The 17,326-nt window shown below is 37.4% G+C and overlaps 1 protein-coding gene across 1 annotated transcript in view; it reads right to left on the reverse strand.

The window, feature by feature from the left end:
* Positions 1 to 17,326, reverse strand: part of CCDC141 (coiled-coil domain containing 141) — a 181,576-nt gene that overhangs the window by 103,505 nt on the left and 60,745 nt on the right. The window contains exon 8 of the mRNA XM_031678303.2: positions 6,013 to 6,129. Coding sequence (XP_031534163.2) covers positions 6,013 to 6,129 — 117 coding nt within the window. The remainder of the gene's footprint in view (positions 1 to 6,012; positions 6,130 to 17,326) is intronic.

Here is a 17,326-nt window from a genome sequence, read left to right on the forward strand (position 1 = left end):
CAGCTAAATAATCAATAGCCACAGAAAGAAGTATTATCTAAACTTAAGTGGAGCCTCCCCAAAATACAGCTGCCATTAACCTCTTTCCAGGGAGTCTCCTGATTGAAAGAAGACTGACACTTAGCACCAGGAAGTATGAATTCAGTGGCCATAAACCCTCTCACTGGGAAGCTTCCAGCCAGGAAGAAGACAGGCTGCTCATTCCTTAGTTATCAAAAAGCCCAATAAAACCTCTATACTCTCCTGTTGAGGCTCTAAAACCCTCCCTATTGTTAAATTGATCTTTATAAAACTTTACTTTGGGCTATTCCATAGTTCTCCATTACTGGTACCTTCTATGTGCACTGTGTGAAAATAAACCTTGTTTTCACTTCTGTTATTGTCAGTTAATTTGCAGGGTCCTAGTCACTGGACCCAAACTAGAAGAGGAAAAATTTTCCTCTCAACAGAAGTACAGGTTGGTTCCTGAAGGCAGCTCTTGTGCGAACATTATTTTTGATATATATAAGAAGGAATGATTATGCCTCCATAAAGGAGATAACAAGGAAGTTTTGTGAACATATCTTTGATATACCCTATAATCAACTCTGAGCTCCAAAGTTTGAATTCAAGCCTTGGGGCATCAAATTGATACATGATTAAAATCTAAAAGGACCTAAGGTTCTTAATCAAAGAGTGCTTTATATTCATCCATATCTGCTATTTCTTTATCTGTTACATATGTAAGAGGAAAATATTTTTCAGTATTTAGTAAAGGAAGTATAATTTGATACAATTACTCATAGTCAAAGGTTGTATTAAAAAAAAAAACCTTTAATTGACACAACATTGTAAAATGATTATAAATCAATAAAAAATGTTAAAAAAAATAAAATGTTATAAAACAAAACAACAACAACAACAACAAAAAACCCTTTAGTTCAGTTATTTCAACACATACTGAGTAAGATATTACATTTATTAAGAGATGTGATAATTGTCATATTTCTTATTTGAGTATATTCCAGAAAGAAATAATAGAGTAATTTTCAAAGTTTATTTAGAAAGAATTTACTGAGTAAACTAACAGGCAATACAGAACAGCTCCCTACTGTTCGACTTAGCTGTGGGGAACAGAAACACCTACTTTCTCTGTGTTACCAGATTATTTATACGAGGTTCACTAATGAATCCCCAGCGTGAGGTCTTATTTCTATGTTAAATCTCCTTTGAAAGAAGCATCCCCCCTTCTTCTCCTCATACACACACACACACACAAAAATCCAAAGTGTAATATGCTGCTTCCCATTTAAGGACATATAAAATTGGATTCCTTCTCTAAGAACAAGGAATGACATTGAAAAACCACAGATGAAAACTATTTGAATGTTTACACAGTGGGTGGGAAAGGGAACATTTTTACATTTTTGGAGCCACTGCTAAAATGTGAGTGCCTGCCCAAATATTTTCTAGTTGAGTTTGTCATGGCTCCTCCTTACAGGTCAGGAAGGTGAGGCTGAGAGAGGGTAAGTGTACCCAAGACTGCAAGTGAGTGACAGCAGGAATTCCAGCCTGTGTTTTCCCTATGTAGGTGCAACCCAATATAGCATTGTAATCTTTATATTTAGAAAATCTGTTAATCCAGGTGGGAAGAGGTTAGTAAAGGTGGCTAAGGAAAATAAAGGTTTTTAGGTCCTTTCAGAAATCCTAACATTATAAACAAGATCAGCTTTATGGACAAGTGACTTGTGTTTAGAAGGCCTCATGCTTAGATTAATGCCCTGCTCTTGCTGTATTGAAATCTCAATAATTTTTAAAGAAAGGCCTCCGTATTTCCATTTTAAACTGGGTCCCACAAATTATGTAGCTTGTCCTTCCTACAAAGGCCAACAAAGTGAGGGTAAAGTTTATAGATAAGAGAACCTTCCTTTAGGAGACAAAAGATGGCTGGCTTGCAGTGTCAGGGCCACATGGATTTCTGGAGTAAAATGAGATGGGATGTTTTAGACCGGAGATATACTAGGGGAACACTTCCTGGGTATGATGTTTTCTTTCCCCACTTGTCTGGCCATTGCCTGTCAATGTGCCTTCTCAGGAAACAAAAGAGTAGCCGCAGCCCAGTACCAGCCAGAGGAGAGAAACATCAGGATAGCACTGCAGTCTGACCACAGCTCACATATGCAACATGGTATGTGACATGACCTGTTTCTGAGTGTGCCCTCTTTAACTCTCCACCAGGTGAGCTACGAAGGGTATGGGAAACAGGTCTTGGAACAAAGCAAGGTCCAGAGTCCAATCAGTGGGAGATCCCCCAAGGGGTCCCCTCCTTATATGTGTCTGGGGTAGAGGAGAAACCTAGAAATGGTTGAGCTCTAATTGTAACAACAAGCGCTCTCCACACTTAGAGGCGTCTCCTCCAACCCCCACTCCAATTCACCCAGAAAAGGACAAGTTTGAGCACTGGCTGTCACACCTCCCTTGCCTTACCAAGTGAAGCTGCTGATATCCAAGGGAATATTGACTCACAGGGAAAAATAACATCTGGTCACAAGCAACACAATGAAATACCTAAATCAGAGGACACAGAATGAACACACTGGACAGACCAAAAATTTAATAGATGAATAAAGCTCATCTTAGGATATAAAGAAGGACATGAGACTGTTGAAGCAGGAAAAAGATCATGAAGAAGACTCAGTGTGAGGGATTGGGTATGAAAAATGTCATAGCTGAAGTGAAGAACTCAGCAGAAGGGCCAAATAGCAGAAGGAATGCAGTAGAAGAGTCAATGGACTAGAAGATGAGGTATTAGAAAGGATAAAGAAATGAGAGGTAATTAAAATTATGAAGGGTAGAAGTAGGGCATCAATATTTACATAGTAGGATTTTCCAAAGTTATTCTGCAACTAGGAATTGCCATAATGAAGAACACAAAGAACTACGTAGGCCAGATGCAACTAGTATTGTGGGAAGAAACATGATGAAATCCATGCCTTAATACAATTAATGCAAATTAAAAATAGGTAACTCTGTATATATTTTAGCAATGGGAATATGTCTAAAGACTCATATTGAACCCATTAGAGTAGGTGCCTGTGAGAGTGGGGATGTGAGGAAGACAGAGAATGAAGGGCCAAGAAAGTGGCCAACCCAGAGATTTAGGATGAATTAGAGAGTTTGTGTTAACTACATGCTGAGAGCCAAACATTTAAAAATAAATAATGATAATGGATGGCTAGATAGATAAGTCATTACCTGAAGTCACCAGAGAATCACGGAGAGAAACTAAAAGAATGTTTCTTTCTTCCACACAGTTAAAGACTTAGAAAACAGACATGAATTAAACATCCTTTTCAATACCAGGCACTGTCTTAGGTGCTGGGAATACCAAGATGAATGAAATACTGTCCCCAGACTTAAGAAATGTTGCTATTTTCCCAGTCTAGTGACATCCAATTTCAGCCAGCTCTGAGAAGGTGTTTTTCACAATCATGCTGCTTTAAATTTAACAAGCATAACTATTATTGTAATCTATATGGGACTGAAATATAAAGGGAGTTTTGAGGCCACCTAGGCTCACCTTCCATGGCCTCAGAATTCTTTTCTATTTTCCAAGCTGTGAAGTTTCCTTCCTTGTAATGAACATGCACTGTTAGCACTTCTCTTCGGAATGGCTGTGGATAAGTATTACCTCTGAGACAACGCGTCTTCTCTTGGTTGAACATTGCTAGGACCTTCAACTCCAGTCATAGCCAAACTGATCTGGTCATTGTTTTGCCTTATTCTGCCTGATTCAGGAATGATCACCCTCGCCTAATCAACCACTCATACTCTATCCATCTGCTCAAAAACCCCATCCTTCTGGTAAGCCATCCTGGATCACCCCAGAAAAGAGTGTCACTCCCTCTTCCACATTTACACCAATGGGGTCTCTCTCAACCCATGTGACTCAGGGACCTCTGCTGCCCTGAATAACCAGTTATCTTGCCATTGGATTGTATAGTGTCCCAAATGGATGACAATTGTCTTAAAAAAACTTTTTATCAACAAGTTATGTTTGAGCATTCATCTCTAAATAGATATTTGATGTGTTGATAATCTGTAAAGATGGTATTGAGACTGGGGGTTCCATAGGTCAGCCCATAGTTGAAGGAAAATTTTATACCATAAATAACACTTCATGGGAAGTAATAAAACAGGAACTCCTAGCAAAGGAAACATACTTTTTCTTTAGAAAATAAATTTAATTTCAAGGATGCTATAGAAAAGTAGGCTTCTCTGCCTCAATTTCTAAAATCAGTTTTGCTCAAAAACTATTTACTGAGTGCACAGGACTGCATGAGAGCTGGTAACTGGTTCCTGAGAGGCTCGGGACCCTGAAAGGAAGTAGTCAATCTGTCTGAGTACAGTGGTGATTTTCAGGAATTCACACCTTTTTTTTTTTTAATAATATTTGCTTGGGCACTCATATGGCTTAGCTTACTCATATAATTAAAATGTGTAATCCTGCAATATGAATTCATCCATAGAATGAAGTATTTTGCAGTTAAAGGATATTAGGCTACACAGGAAAATATTTATGACAAAGTTAAAAATGAAAAAAAAGCATGACTCTAATGCTATGTCTAGGGCTGGGGATGGAAAAACTGAAAGGAAGTACACAAAAATATTAATAATGGTTATCTTAATGATCATCTGAGGGTTGCAGGATTCACTTTTATTTTCCTTTTATTTTTTACAGCTCTGAAATTTTCTATGATGCATATTATATAAGAAAATATACACTATTAAAAATGTAGTTCTTAAACCCCTTGTGCCTACAATATAGGGATAATGATGGAAAGAATATGTTTTTCTATTTATGTGTATCAGAGCTACAAAGGTGAACTGTAAACTATGATATAAGCTAAACTGAGATTCTATCACAAATATTCCACTCCAAACTGTCCTCAAAGCTGTGAGAAACCATGATTAAATCCACAGTTACAGTGAGTATAACCCCAAAGTATATCTAAATTATGTGTGTACAGTGTTTTAATTTATTTGTTTTAAAAGAAGCTACCATCCTAGCATTCAGGTCATCTACTGTACTTAGCATTTAGGAATTTTGATAGCATTTTCATTGATAAAACATGACTTTCACATACACAGAATAAACTGATATAAAACTTCAATAAAAATTAATTTTCCAAACAGATAAACTAAATATTGAAAATTTTTAAAGAACTTAAAAAATCACCAGCTGTCACAGTCTTCTGTAACTGAATCTTTATCAGTCAGGCAAATACTCAAACCACACATTCAGAATACCTCTGTATACTGCAGTGTTCAAAGAGAAGCGAAAAACGACATATGAAAGCATCACGATCCATAGGAGGTGATTTAATTCTAGATAAATGCAATCTGCTGCCCCCCTCTGCCCTGACTCCTCCAAATCCCATCCTCCCAAACATGGAAATATTTATTTGCTTTGTTTTCTTTATGCTCAACTATTGTTAAGTAGTGTTGGCCCCTTGCTTTCCAGAGCTTTGTGACTTAGCTGTATGTACAACTATCAACCACACAAGACATTAATAACAGAAAGTTCTCTAAGTCTTGATACTGATTAAAGTATTCAGTTTCCACTCAATTTACTACAAATGGACTTACGTTTTCTTGCAGATCAAAATAGAGCACCTGTAAAGAATTTTGGAAAATACTTATAGACCTACATGTATGAATGAGTTAATCTCCAAATAACACGACAGAGCGGTGAGAGGCACCCCGCCACATGGCTGCTCTGCTCCCCGTGCCCTCAGCACCTTGTGGTTCCTTTTTGCACATCCACACACCTACAGGCAGTTGTCCGACTGGTAGCCATTACTTTTTCCAAAACTAAGGAATGCAAAGCAAGTTAAGAAACTAGGGAAATATAAATGGGAACAGCAAGCAAAATATACAAAGAGAGGTTTGAGTGCTCCTCTAAATTACCTATAAAAGTGTATTCGAAAGAAGTCCAGGCAGTTTTCAGTTATTTTTTAATGTGTCTCTTACCTTTGCTTTTATTATCAGTTCCTCGTGCTTACGAATTAGGTCCTCATTGTCTGAAAGTGATGAACCTAGACTTTGCTCTTGTAAATCTCTTATGGTTTTCTGAAGCCAACAAGTAACCTAGGTAAGAAGCAACAAAGAGATCACATTTTAAATGATTAATATAAGTGAGTAAAAATTCAGAAATAGTTCTCTAACCTTTCAAAACTTAAGCTACTTTAATTTCTTTTCATATAAACTCATCTCATATGTTAAATTAATATGATCAGGTTTTTAGTTTTTCTTCATTTCAATCTCTACATGCTTAAGAGAAAAAACAAAATAATACCTGAAAATCATGAAAACGATGTATCATTTCAGTGGATTACAAAGCATGAAGGAAATAATTCAGTCTCCTAACAAAGAAGAACCAAAATAGATCCCCATGCAATCTATAAATCATGCATTCTTTTAGAATACATATCTTCTTTCCTGTATAAGATTATGAATCTGAGTATTGTTACACAGACTCACATGAAGATATTAAATAGTATACGTAGAGTTATGTTTATACTATTAAAAGATGATGTTAAAATACTTAATTTGCTATAATTGCTGAAACTTTGTATTCAGAAAATGAATGGAAGAAGTTATTAAAATTCCACTGACATTATAAATGGCTATGAGCATGACTCACATTCACTTACTTGATTTACAATATGTGCCTTATACTGTTAAAACAATAAACAACAAAAGACTTGAAAGAAGCTGTATCTTTCCAAGTGATGATATAATTTGACATGGGACTGATGACATGTGGCCTCTGGATGCAGATTCCTTACCCCAATTAAAGGAAAGAGCTGGATTTTTACTCTCAAATCTTACACAGCATTGTTCTCGTGATCACATCATGGATATTGATTCCTAAAAACCCACTACATGCTGGACAGTTTGCTAGTTGCTTTTTGGGCATCATCTCTTCTTCTGTCAACAGTTCCCTAACAAGTATAATATCGGCACCACAGAGATGAGGGTGGGTTAAGCAGCTTATCCAGGGCCATATGGGAAGTGGCAGAGCCGGGATTTGTCCCCAAATCTACATTATTCCAAAGTCCATGCTCTTTCCATTGGGTCCTGCTGTCAGCCTTGGGTCACCTAAAGTCTTACAGCCCTGGTCATCAGGGAAAATTACTTCAAACCTGAAAGATGAATCCCGGTACCCCACTCAAAACGGTGCACACTGCCCAGCATTATACTATGATTTTCTCCAGCCGAGGCTGTCTTGCCTACAACAGCTGCAGTATTTCTCTAAACTCCTGTAATACGGAGAATTGTGTGAAGCAGGTGGCCAAGGACAAAGCTAGGTTAGTTCTGAAGCTCCACACAATAAACACACACGATGAACACACACAGACACATTCGACACAGAAGTCAAGTTAGGGCTGACATAGAATAAACTCCACTACCATTACAGGGCTGATATCACAAAGCTGATTAGGAGATCAAATGTCTATATCAACACTTCATTTTTTTCCAGTATGACCAGGTGGTTTCTCCAGCTTTCTGCCAATTGGAAGCCTTTGTCAGCCAGCATGTTAGGCTATCATCAGCGCAAAGGAAAGAATAATGGTGACCTTGTACCAGGTTTCATGTGAAATATGCCTCATGTTCTTCAGAATATTTGCTAACCTGTGCCTAATACATACTCTAGCTGGTCCTTGTATCTTAAGTACCATGTTTATGTAGTCACAGTTATTTGAAGATAGTTTGTCTTTCTGGCAGCCCAGTTAGAACTAGATGATATATTTAATGTGCGTATTGGAGCCTACAGAGAGTATTTTATCAAGAGCTATAAAATTTGTTCATTAATGTATTAAATTTCTATAAAAATTTCTCACAAAAGATGCAGTGAGCTCACATAAAATCATAACTAGAGGAATGATTTAAAGGTTTCATCAAGGAAAAATGGATCATGACTATAACTAACTTTCAGAGATCATTTATTTTATGAAGTCCTGGGAGTGAGTTTTATTTATTTTTAGCTAAAGTGGGAGGAACTCTGAAATCTCAAGAATGCTTTAATAGGGAAAGTTAATATAGAATCTGAGTGAAGAAAACATGGGGACAAACAGGTGTTCACTAATCTCTAAAAACAGGTGAGAAGTCTAAACCCTCAGATAATCCCATTCAATTTTGTGAGTCAAAGACTTGTCATCTAATACATGCCAGCAGTGATGAAAGCTGGGAAAGAGAGATTGTTTTGATTTTTAAAAGGTATCTACTGATTTCATCCCCTAGATTTGGCAAATACTAGTTCAACCCCCAAAGGACACTCTTCTCTTGGGCATGGCAATACTATTACCTACAAGAGAATGTAGTGAAAGATCTATGGTGGTATTCCACATCTCCTGACCTGCCTGATAAAGCATACTGACTCTATAGATCTCCACATTTCTACTACCAAACACATCCTGGGAAGAAATACACAAACAAGTTGGCACAAAACTCAGAAGAAAATGGTTTACTGTGGGGGTGTGACATCTCATCATGAGGCAGTCTACATGAGCAGCCTCTTAGATCAGATTTACTTTGTGTGCTGTGAGATGCATGCAGAATAGACACTCAGAGTCCTTCTGATGTAAAAGCAAGACACTCTAAATAACCAACAGCATGTCAACCATAATGTAAACCAGTCATTCTGTGAGCATCTATTGCAGACAGCTGCACAGATATTCCAAGAGCACTTTTTATAAGCATTTAAATTGTATCAGCTGCTGTCCCAAAGCCTGAGTGATAAGTACAGTGAATGATGCATTGAGACATTCTATAGAACATGGTCCCTGCAAAAGGATGAAAACATGAGCCAAGAACTGGGGAGATGTGGAAGGAAAGGAAGAACAAAAAGCACTCAGAGTATGCGCTGGCAATTGGTTCTGGGCAATGACAGATCAAGGGGAAAATGAGAATATTTTTCCTTTCTCTTCCCAGTTCTTACCTTTCACATTGACCCGAGTGATGTGTTTGTGGTCATCTCACCTGTCTGACATGACATTTTAAGTACTCAGTGCCCAGAGGAGGTTGAACTATGGTAGAGAAGGAAGGAATGAGGTAGATTTTTTTTTTTTGCAGAGGGGAGGTGGGGGATGGAGAGGAAACACCTACGGGGGAGGGAGGGGAGACAGAGAGAAAGGGAAAGGAAACCAGGAAAGATGCAAAGAAGGTACAATCAGGGATGTCCAACAAAAGTCAGGAGCTGCCTTGGAAGTTAAAGAGGGATGCCACGAAAACTCAGTCAAATGGTGTAGACCCGCACTGTCCCGTACGGTAGCCACTAACCGCACATGGCTATTGAGTACTTGGAATGTGACAAGCCCAAATTGCAATGTGCTCTAAGTATAAAATGCAGAGTGGATTTCATAGAGTTAGTATAAAAATATCTTGTTAAAAACGTTGATATTGATTAAATGTTGAAACACTATTTTAGGTATGTCAAATTAAAATACATTATTGCTTTTCACTTTTTTATGTGGCTTTTTCCTTTTTAACTTTTTTTCACTTTTGTAACATGGCAACAGAAATTTAAAATCACATATGTGGCTTGAATTACAATTTTTTATTGGATGGTTCTGTAATTCAAGGATATTCAGAATATCCTTTTTTGTTAAGTGTAGATCTACGGTCTGAGTTTTAATTAAGGACAATTTAAGATAGCAGACTCAAGAGAATGGTGGGATGAGATACTTTTTGCTAAACATTAATGGACCACTGCATGGGGGGAAGAAGTAGAACTAATGACTCTCTCAAAGAAGTTTACTGGCTAAGGAAAAGGAGGATCAGATGACTGCTTTTAGGAAAGCAGAGGTAACAAAGGGACTTCTTCCCAACTTTTGTTTTCTTTATTTGATTATATGAGATGTAAGCATTTTTTCAGGTACAGTGAACTGAAGCTGTGTTAAGGAGAGTTGAGGCAGGGAGGTACTAGGAAGGGCGGGAAGGTTGGTAGAGGGCACTATTGAATGTATCGGCTTTGGCAAGGAAAGGCTAGTTTTTGTTTGTTGAATAACCTCATCTCACCTTGACCCCCTGATGGGAGATAAGAATAAAGAAAGTAAGAGAAATGAATAGGATTTTCCCAGAGAGGGGTCAGGTACTTCTCTAGGCAGGTCACAAGTTATCTCACACAATCCTTACAGCCTTCCTGTGATGGAGATACTTGCTTTTTCAACAGATAAGGAAACTGAGACCCAATCAGGGTAAGTAATTCATCTAAAGTCACACAACCAACAAGAAAGTCCCACAGGTTGAGGCAAAAATGCCATAGCCAGAATTCATGTTTTTTCTCCTCATCCTATCCATCAGTAGAACCAAAGGATTCCAGGGAAGAGGGATGGTTCTTATTAGGCTATGACTATGAATCTGGTTAAGATTAAAAACCAGAATACAACAATATAGTTACAGAATCTATTTCTAACATGGAAATAAGTCCTGTGAATAATCACGGCGGCTCAGTGGAAGTACTGCATTAGAGAGGAAACTGATGCATGGGTCAGGCCCGCCAGGAAGAGCACCTCAGAGGAAAAGGCCAGCTGTGGGCAGAGGTGACGGCAAGCACAAACTGAGAATTCCAGTTCCCAAACGGGGCATGCCAAAGACAGGACTTACACACAGGAAGCACAGGCAACAGAAACATACTTTCTGATGGTCGAGGATAAACAACTCAAGGGGCAGGAAGGTGAAATTTTGCTGCAGCCCAAAGCCGGGCATCAGATTGCCATAAGCCATCACATTCTCTTTTTCTGCAGTTTGTCCTACAATCCAAGATCAGATCTTACTTTTTGCTCTTTGTTTAAAGCCATGCTGGAGGAGGCGAGCTAGCAATGAGCAATTCAAACATCTTAACAGAAATGCTTAAGGGAAGATGAAAATCTCCAAATTACTTTCATTCTGTTTTCCTTGTGCATAAGAGTTCTTGCCAAGTAATCAGTTACTATGAGACAAAAACCTGATAAAGCAGGGAAAAGGCATCAGTTATGTACCTTCTTTAACTCAAGACATCTTGATACTGTGTCTTCCAATTATCAAAAATGCACACATACACAAAGGTGCTGTCAATTATAGCTGAGGGTCACACGTGACAGTTCTAATGTCTACTTTGATTTTAAAGGCATGTTAGTATAATAATAACCATTTTAATTCCCAGAAGGTTTTGTTCTTTTCCTTTTTTTACAGTAGGGAAACCAGTTGTCATTATTTTGTATTAGATAACCTGGTCAAGCGTGCTCTGTATTTAACTAGGCAGTAACCATACTGCAATATCCATTAGCTCCATTAGGTGATAAAGAGTATTAGGAGAAGAGGCAGGAAAGTTGTGTCTCTGACATTTGTACCTGAGGACTTGGAAGCAGAGAAAGAAAGAATTCCTGTCAAAAACATGGACTGCATTTCTTTTTAGATGTATTCTGGGACTGATCTAACTATTGGCTTGTTATTATTTGGACTTCATCTCAGAGATTCCAGGAGGACAAAGTTCTCAATCTTCTTTTTTTTTTTTTTTTTTCAGTAGAACTTGGAAGCCCTCCGTGAGTTACTGAAGTCAACTGGAAGGTACTAGTAACTCCTCAACAAATTATAAAATTCCAGTATTCTCTATAGATAGATAGTAGGAAAACTAAAATATGTTGTTTGTCTTAAGGCAAAATTTTTCTTCCTTTATTAACAGCTTCATAATCTATCTCCTCATCTGAAACTGTAATTTTACATATTTAATTATTCTGATTTCTGCTAACATATCATTTCTAATTATTCTGACTTGTGTTAACATATCATTTCTCTTCTCACACCTATATTTAAAGAAAAATGGCACTAAGGACATCTTCCCTTCCCAAGATTGCCCTCAACTCTTGTTTGTGCTTAGGTATTTCTTAACCTCCAACTACTTAATGGTGGAAACTGTTTACTCCAATGAATAAAACCAGTACAGTGGTAGTCTCTGGCCTAATTCTATTTCCAGCATTACCTCTGAGTCATTAAGAGGAATCCTGCCAGCAGTGGAAGGAAGTCTTTTTTTTTTTTTTTTTCAAGAAAGTAAACAGAGACCCAGCCCAGTGTTCTGGTGGTGTGTATCTCTGCCGAAGATATCTATCTAAGGCATGGTTTTCCCGATATAACTTAGGATTCCACCCTAAGTGATCTGGAGCCATTCACTTTGTGTGTGTGCGTGTGTGCGCGCACGTGAGAGAGAGAGACAGAGAGACAGAGAAAGAGAAAGAAGGGGAAAGACAGAGAGAGTAAGAGAAAGACATACAGACATTTCAGAGCTACAGGGCTACCTGAGAGTGAGAGCAAAGCTTGACATTTTCATATCACCATCCCAGATCCCACGTATTGCAGCCTAATGAAGTTCATACTGAAGCTTTGGTGTAAACACCTGGTTGTTGGAAAATACGAGAGTCAGAAACTATCATACTGACAGGATACATAACTGTTAAATTTTAAAGAATGTCTTAATCCTTTCAAAATGTACCATTTAGCTTGTTTGCTTATGAGTCTCCCTATAAAAAGCATTAAAATTAATTGAGCCTCTTTGCTTGTCTTCGGGAACGGTGAAAATGACAGTAGAGGAGAGAACGCGTCCCACTGCCTACCCAGTATGTGGTTGTAGCGGTGTTGAGGGAGGAAAGCCAACAATCTCCAGCACCATGGGCAAGGAAGAAGATCTCAGAGTAGTGGAAGGAGGCAGTACCAGGGCCTAACAGATAGCAAATAAGTGTGAAAGCTGGGAGGGACATTCCCATCATCTGTACCAGAGTCCCTCTGTTCTACCTTTGACATGCAATGTCCTTGAAAGTAACAGTAATAGCATGCATTCTAACTAGGAGGGGGTTCTATTGCTTACAAAACCACATACTTCTTCTACAAACACTTTAAGACACTTTGCATTTACCCTGGCATAATTTAGAGTGAATTCTAGAGATAGCCTATGTGCTAAAATGAAATTCTGTGCTAAATTGCAACCTATGAGTGTTGGAAAGTCACGTGTATCTGTGACCGGACTGAACTACTAGATACCAATATCAGGAAGATAATTCAACCCTTATTTTGGTCTTATGCCATTCCAATGTTAAAAAGCTATATTCAAAGAAAGATTTTTTTAAAAGCTTACTATGTGGTAGCCACTAAGCTAGGTACTTTTGTTAACTCATATTAATTTAAGCTGGTCAACCATTCAAGCTCTAAATCCTAGTTAGAAGGTAGAATCATATAAAGGAGACTATATATGCATGTGCACACACAACACACACACACACAGTTTTACATTGTCCAGCAGGTACAAGACTGGTGCCCTGAGGCTGTGCTTATATGTGTCATCGCTGATAGCATTTTAATTGCCTATTGACAAAGAATATGATTGCATATAGTTACATGATTATGATATACATGGTACTCAAATTATAAAACCTTCCAAATGTGAATTCCACTACACATTTTTCCTCCTGCAAAGATATATATGTTGTATGTATATGTGATCTGGGTAGAAAAAGAGATCATCTGCCCTTCTGTCTTACTTAATTCTCCTAGATGTCCTTGATACTGTCTTGTACAAAGAGACCACGAATAACTTAGTTTTAATTTATTTGTTTGTCTCACTTATTCCTGATTGGAGCAAATGAGAAAAATTACATTCATAAATCTTCTTGCCAAGATAATTAATTATGCACAAAATACTCCAAGCTGCTTCTGATTTTCATTAACGAAGCAGATTATCTGCAAAATAAGATGCTGCTGGAGTTGGGGGAAAAGGTCAGCTGCTCATCTTCAAATGTAAAACAAGTGCACATTTTTATAATGATAAAGAGGGAACATGCTGTGGTTACGTTTTTCAGTCTATCACATTCCAATGAAGACAGAAAAGCACGTGGTTTCTATTTGCTTTTTTTCTGCAATTGATGTAAATCTTGAGCTACCATCATTCTGGGCACTTAATTTCTTTTTCTAAAGGAGAATTAGCTGAACTATTACAGTTCGAAAGCATTAGGCCATAGACACTTAGAAACAGAGAAGCACTAAATGCATCTTTTAAATGGTTCTTATGAGAGAAGGCGCATTAGATATTCAGACACCCACATTATTATTCATCAGTGACCTTTGCTCTAATCCTCCATTTAATTTTCCTTTTTCTTACATGGCAAAAATGATTGACAAAGCTGATACTGTATTAATGTAAGATTTGACAGTGCCTATGTTCCCTCAAAACAGTACAGAACTGACAAAAATATCTTTACCCTCCAGTGAAACACGTGCCTCTGTGGTTCCAGCATCCTAGGATTATCAGGTAGGTCATCCAAGAACATAATAATAGAACTCAAAGTACAGGGTCACACTCAGTTTGGTGTCCCTGATGCTATTCTTCCCCATAGCATCATCAACAGAACTTTAAAATGGAACACTCAGAAAAACCCGAAAACTTAGGTAAGATAATTATGTGCGTACCTACCTGGGTTTTAAAATATTCCTTTGTTCACATAATTATCAACACAGTAAACATGAGTTACTGTCTATAATACTAAGAAATTGGAGCGACTCTACCTCCTCATCAATAAGATAGTGTTAAAATTGTGCTTCATTCAGTGAAATACCACATAAAAATTATCTATGATGCTTTTGCTGCAAGACTATGTGTATGACTTATTCAATTTACTAAAATATTAGCTAATGAGATAGTATGTGTGGGTTAATTCCATTAGTTTTTGTTTGATGTTTTGTCGTTTCTTTAATAAAAGTGTGTGTGCCTGTGACTATGCTCATGCTTGGACAAAGGTGTAAAAGGCGGCAGTGTGTCAAATGCTATAGCAATTATCTGTATGGATAGTGATCTCATCTACATTTTTAACTCATTAATAAATGAACATTTTAAAGTCACAAGCAGAAAAAATACTACCTTTTTCTTTTAATCTATTAATTGAGTGCCTATTGAACAAGAATGGCTAATGAGATTATAAAAGTGACTTTTACTTGATCACTCCTGGTGAATGCAAAATAAATAATGAAATTAGTCTTCAGTGTAAGACCAGTCTTTATGTGAGCAAAGAGGGGTGGGATTGGGGGAGTATCTAATGTGTTGGGTCTTCACTGTCCTTTTCAGATGTGATGATAAAAAGCACTAAAACTAATACAGCAGTTTCCACATGCCAGGTTCAAAGCACTTGACATACAACAACTCATTTGATGATACTAATAACACTTTGGTATAGGTACTATTACAACTACATTTTACAGAAAACTGAGCCTAAGGGAGGTTAAACAGTTGCTCAGTTTCTCAGCTGGTAAATGGTGGAGTCAGCATTTGAATCCAGCCAAAAATCTGGCCCCAGGATCTGTGGCCTTACAAACCCACAGAAACGGCAGTGGTTGTTATTAATTACTCTTACTGCTGTCACTGTTTTAGCAAAAGAAAAGGTAACATTGGGTATTTTAAGATTAAGAGACTAAGTTTTATATTTAAGGAAATGGCTATCTTATTTATTGACCAATTTTATTTAAAATAATATTTATCCTTAAGATTATTGCTAAATTGATTTTGGTTCTAGACTGTCAGAAGTAGTCTAAATGAAAGCTGGTTCTTTTAACTACAACTGTGCATTCTTAAAGCCTTACTATACCTATGGCAGCCTCTGACAACTAAACCGTCTTAAAAGACTTAGACACAAACAACAATAATGCTAAACCCAGGAGAAAGACTAGGAACTGAATGAGAAAGAATTCATAAGTTGTAAGGTTTAATGAGAAAGGGAGGACAGGGAAACTAATAGGGAAACGAACAAGATGTCCTTCCATAGGTGACTGGATACATAAACTGTGGTACATCCAGACAATGGAATATTATTCAGCACTAAAAAGAAATGAGTTATCAAGCTATGAAAAGACATGGAGCAATCTTATGCATATTAATAAGCAAAAGAAGACAATCTAAAAAGGCTACATACTGTATAATCTCAACTATATGACATTCTGGGAAAGGCAAAACTATGGAGACAGAAGAAAAGACTACTTGTTGCCAAGGATTAGGCAAGAAGGGATGAACAGGCGGAGCACAGAGGATTCTTAGGGCAATAGAATTATCCTGTATACTGCAATGGTAGATACACGTCACTACACATTTTTTCCAAATCTAGAGAACACATTGCACTAAGAATGAACCTTAGTGTAAACTATGGATTTGGGGTGATAATGATATGTCAATGTAGGTTCCTCAATGATAACAAATGTACTACTCTGGTGGGAGATGTTGATGATGGGGGAGGTTGTGCATGTGTAAGAACAGAGGGTACAATGTAATTTCTGCTCAATTTTGTAGTGAATCTAGAACCGCTCTAAAAAAATAAACTCTGCTTTAAAGAGCACCCCCTCAAAAAAGAGCATACACTCTCTCTCCCAACATATGAGACCTCCTAAGTTAGAGAACTCACCAATGTTATTATCTTCTGTATTATTTTACTTTGGTTCCTATTAAGACATCTTTCTGCTTTCTAGGGTTGGCAAGGTATCTAGATTTTCCTTAAGCATATAACTAGATTACATAGTTCATTTTGAATCTTTATGTGATTTTTTTTTTTACTGCAGAGGATTCAAGTGGATGATTATTGCCATAGTCTTGAAACAGAAAAGCAAAACTACTATCTTAAAAATAAACAAATAAAATTGTTATTATAAGAAATTGAATACAGTTCCCTGTGCTATAAAGTAGGTCCCTGTTGTTTATCTATTTTATATATAGTAGTGGGTTTCTGTTAATCCCAAACTCCTAATTTATCCCTTTCCCGCCCTTCCCCTTTGGTAATCAGAGTTTGTTTTCTACCTCCATAAGTCTATTTTTGGTTTATAAATAGAATTTGTATAATTTTTTCTAGATTCCTCATATCTGCTTTTTCATTCTTGGGAAATTGTTCCATGTTTGGGAAGCCTCTTTGCAGACAGAAGGTCTCTGGATAAGAGAGGTTGTGGTTTAAAAGGGATAAATTACTTTGTATATAAAGTAAGAGGAGTTTTTTAGTGGGTTTTTGAAAGCACCAGAGGCAGGGATTTGGGGTTATGAATTCAATAGTAAGAAATAAGAGTAAGTTTCTTTTTAAGGGGAGAGCAGCTCTGAGAATACGGTGTCAGGTCAGGATTAGGGGAGCAAGAGAAAGAAAGAGAGGGAGAGAGTGCCATAATGGACCCACTTATGTTAGGGAGGACAAGGAACTTCAAAAACAGCTGTCTGAGAATACAGACTTGTGGTTACCAGGGGGGTAGAGGGTGGGAAGGGATAGACTGGGATTTCAAAATTGTAGAATAGATA

This window comes from Vicugna pacos, chromosome 5, assembly GCF_048564905.1.
Source record: "Vicugna pacos chromosome 5, VicPac4, whole genome shotgun sequence".
Taxonomy (NCBI): domain Eukaryota; kingdom Metazoa; phylum Chordata; class Mammalia; order Artiodactyla; family Camelidae; genus Vicugna; species Vicugna pacos.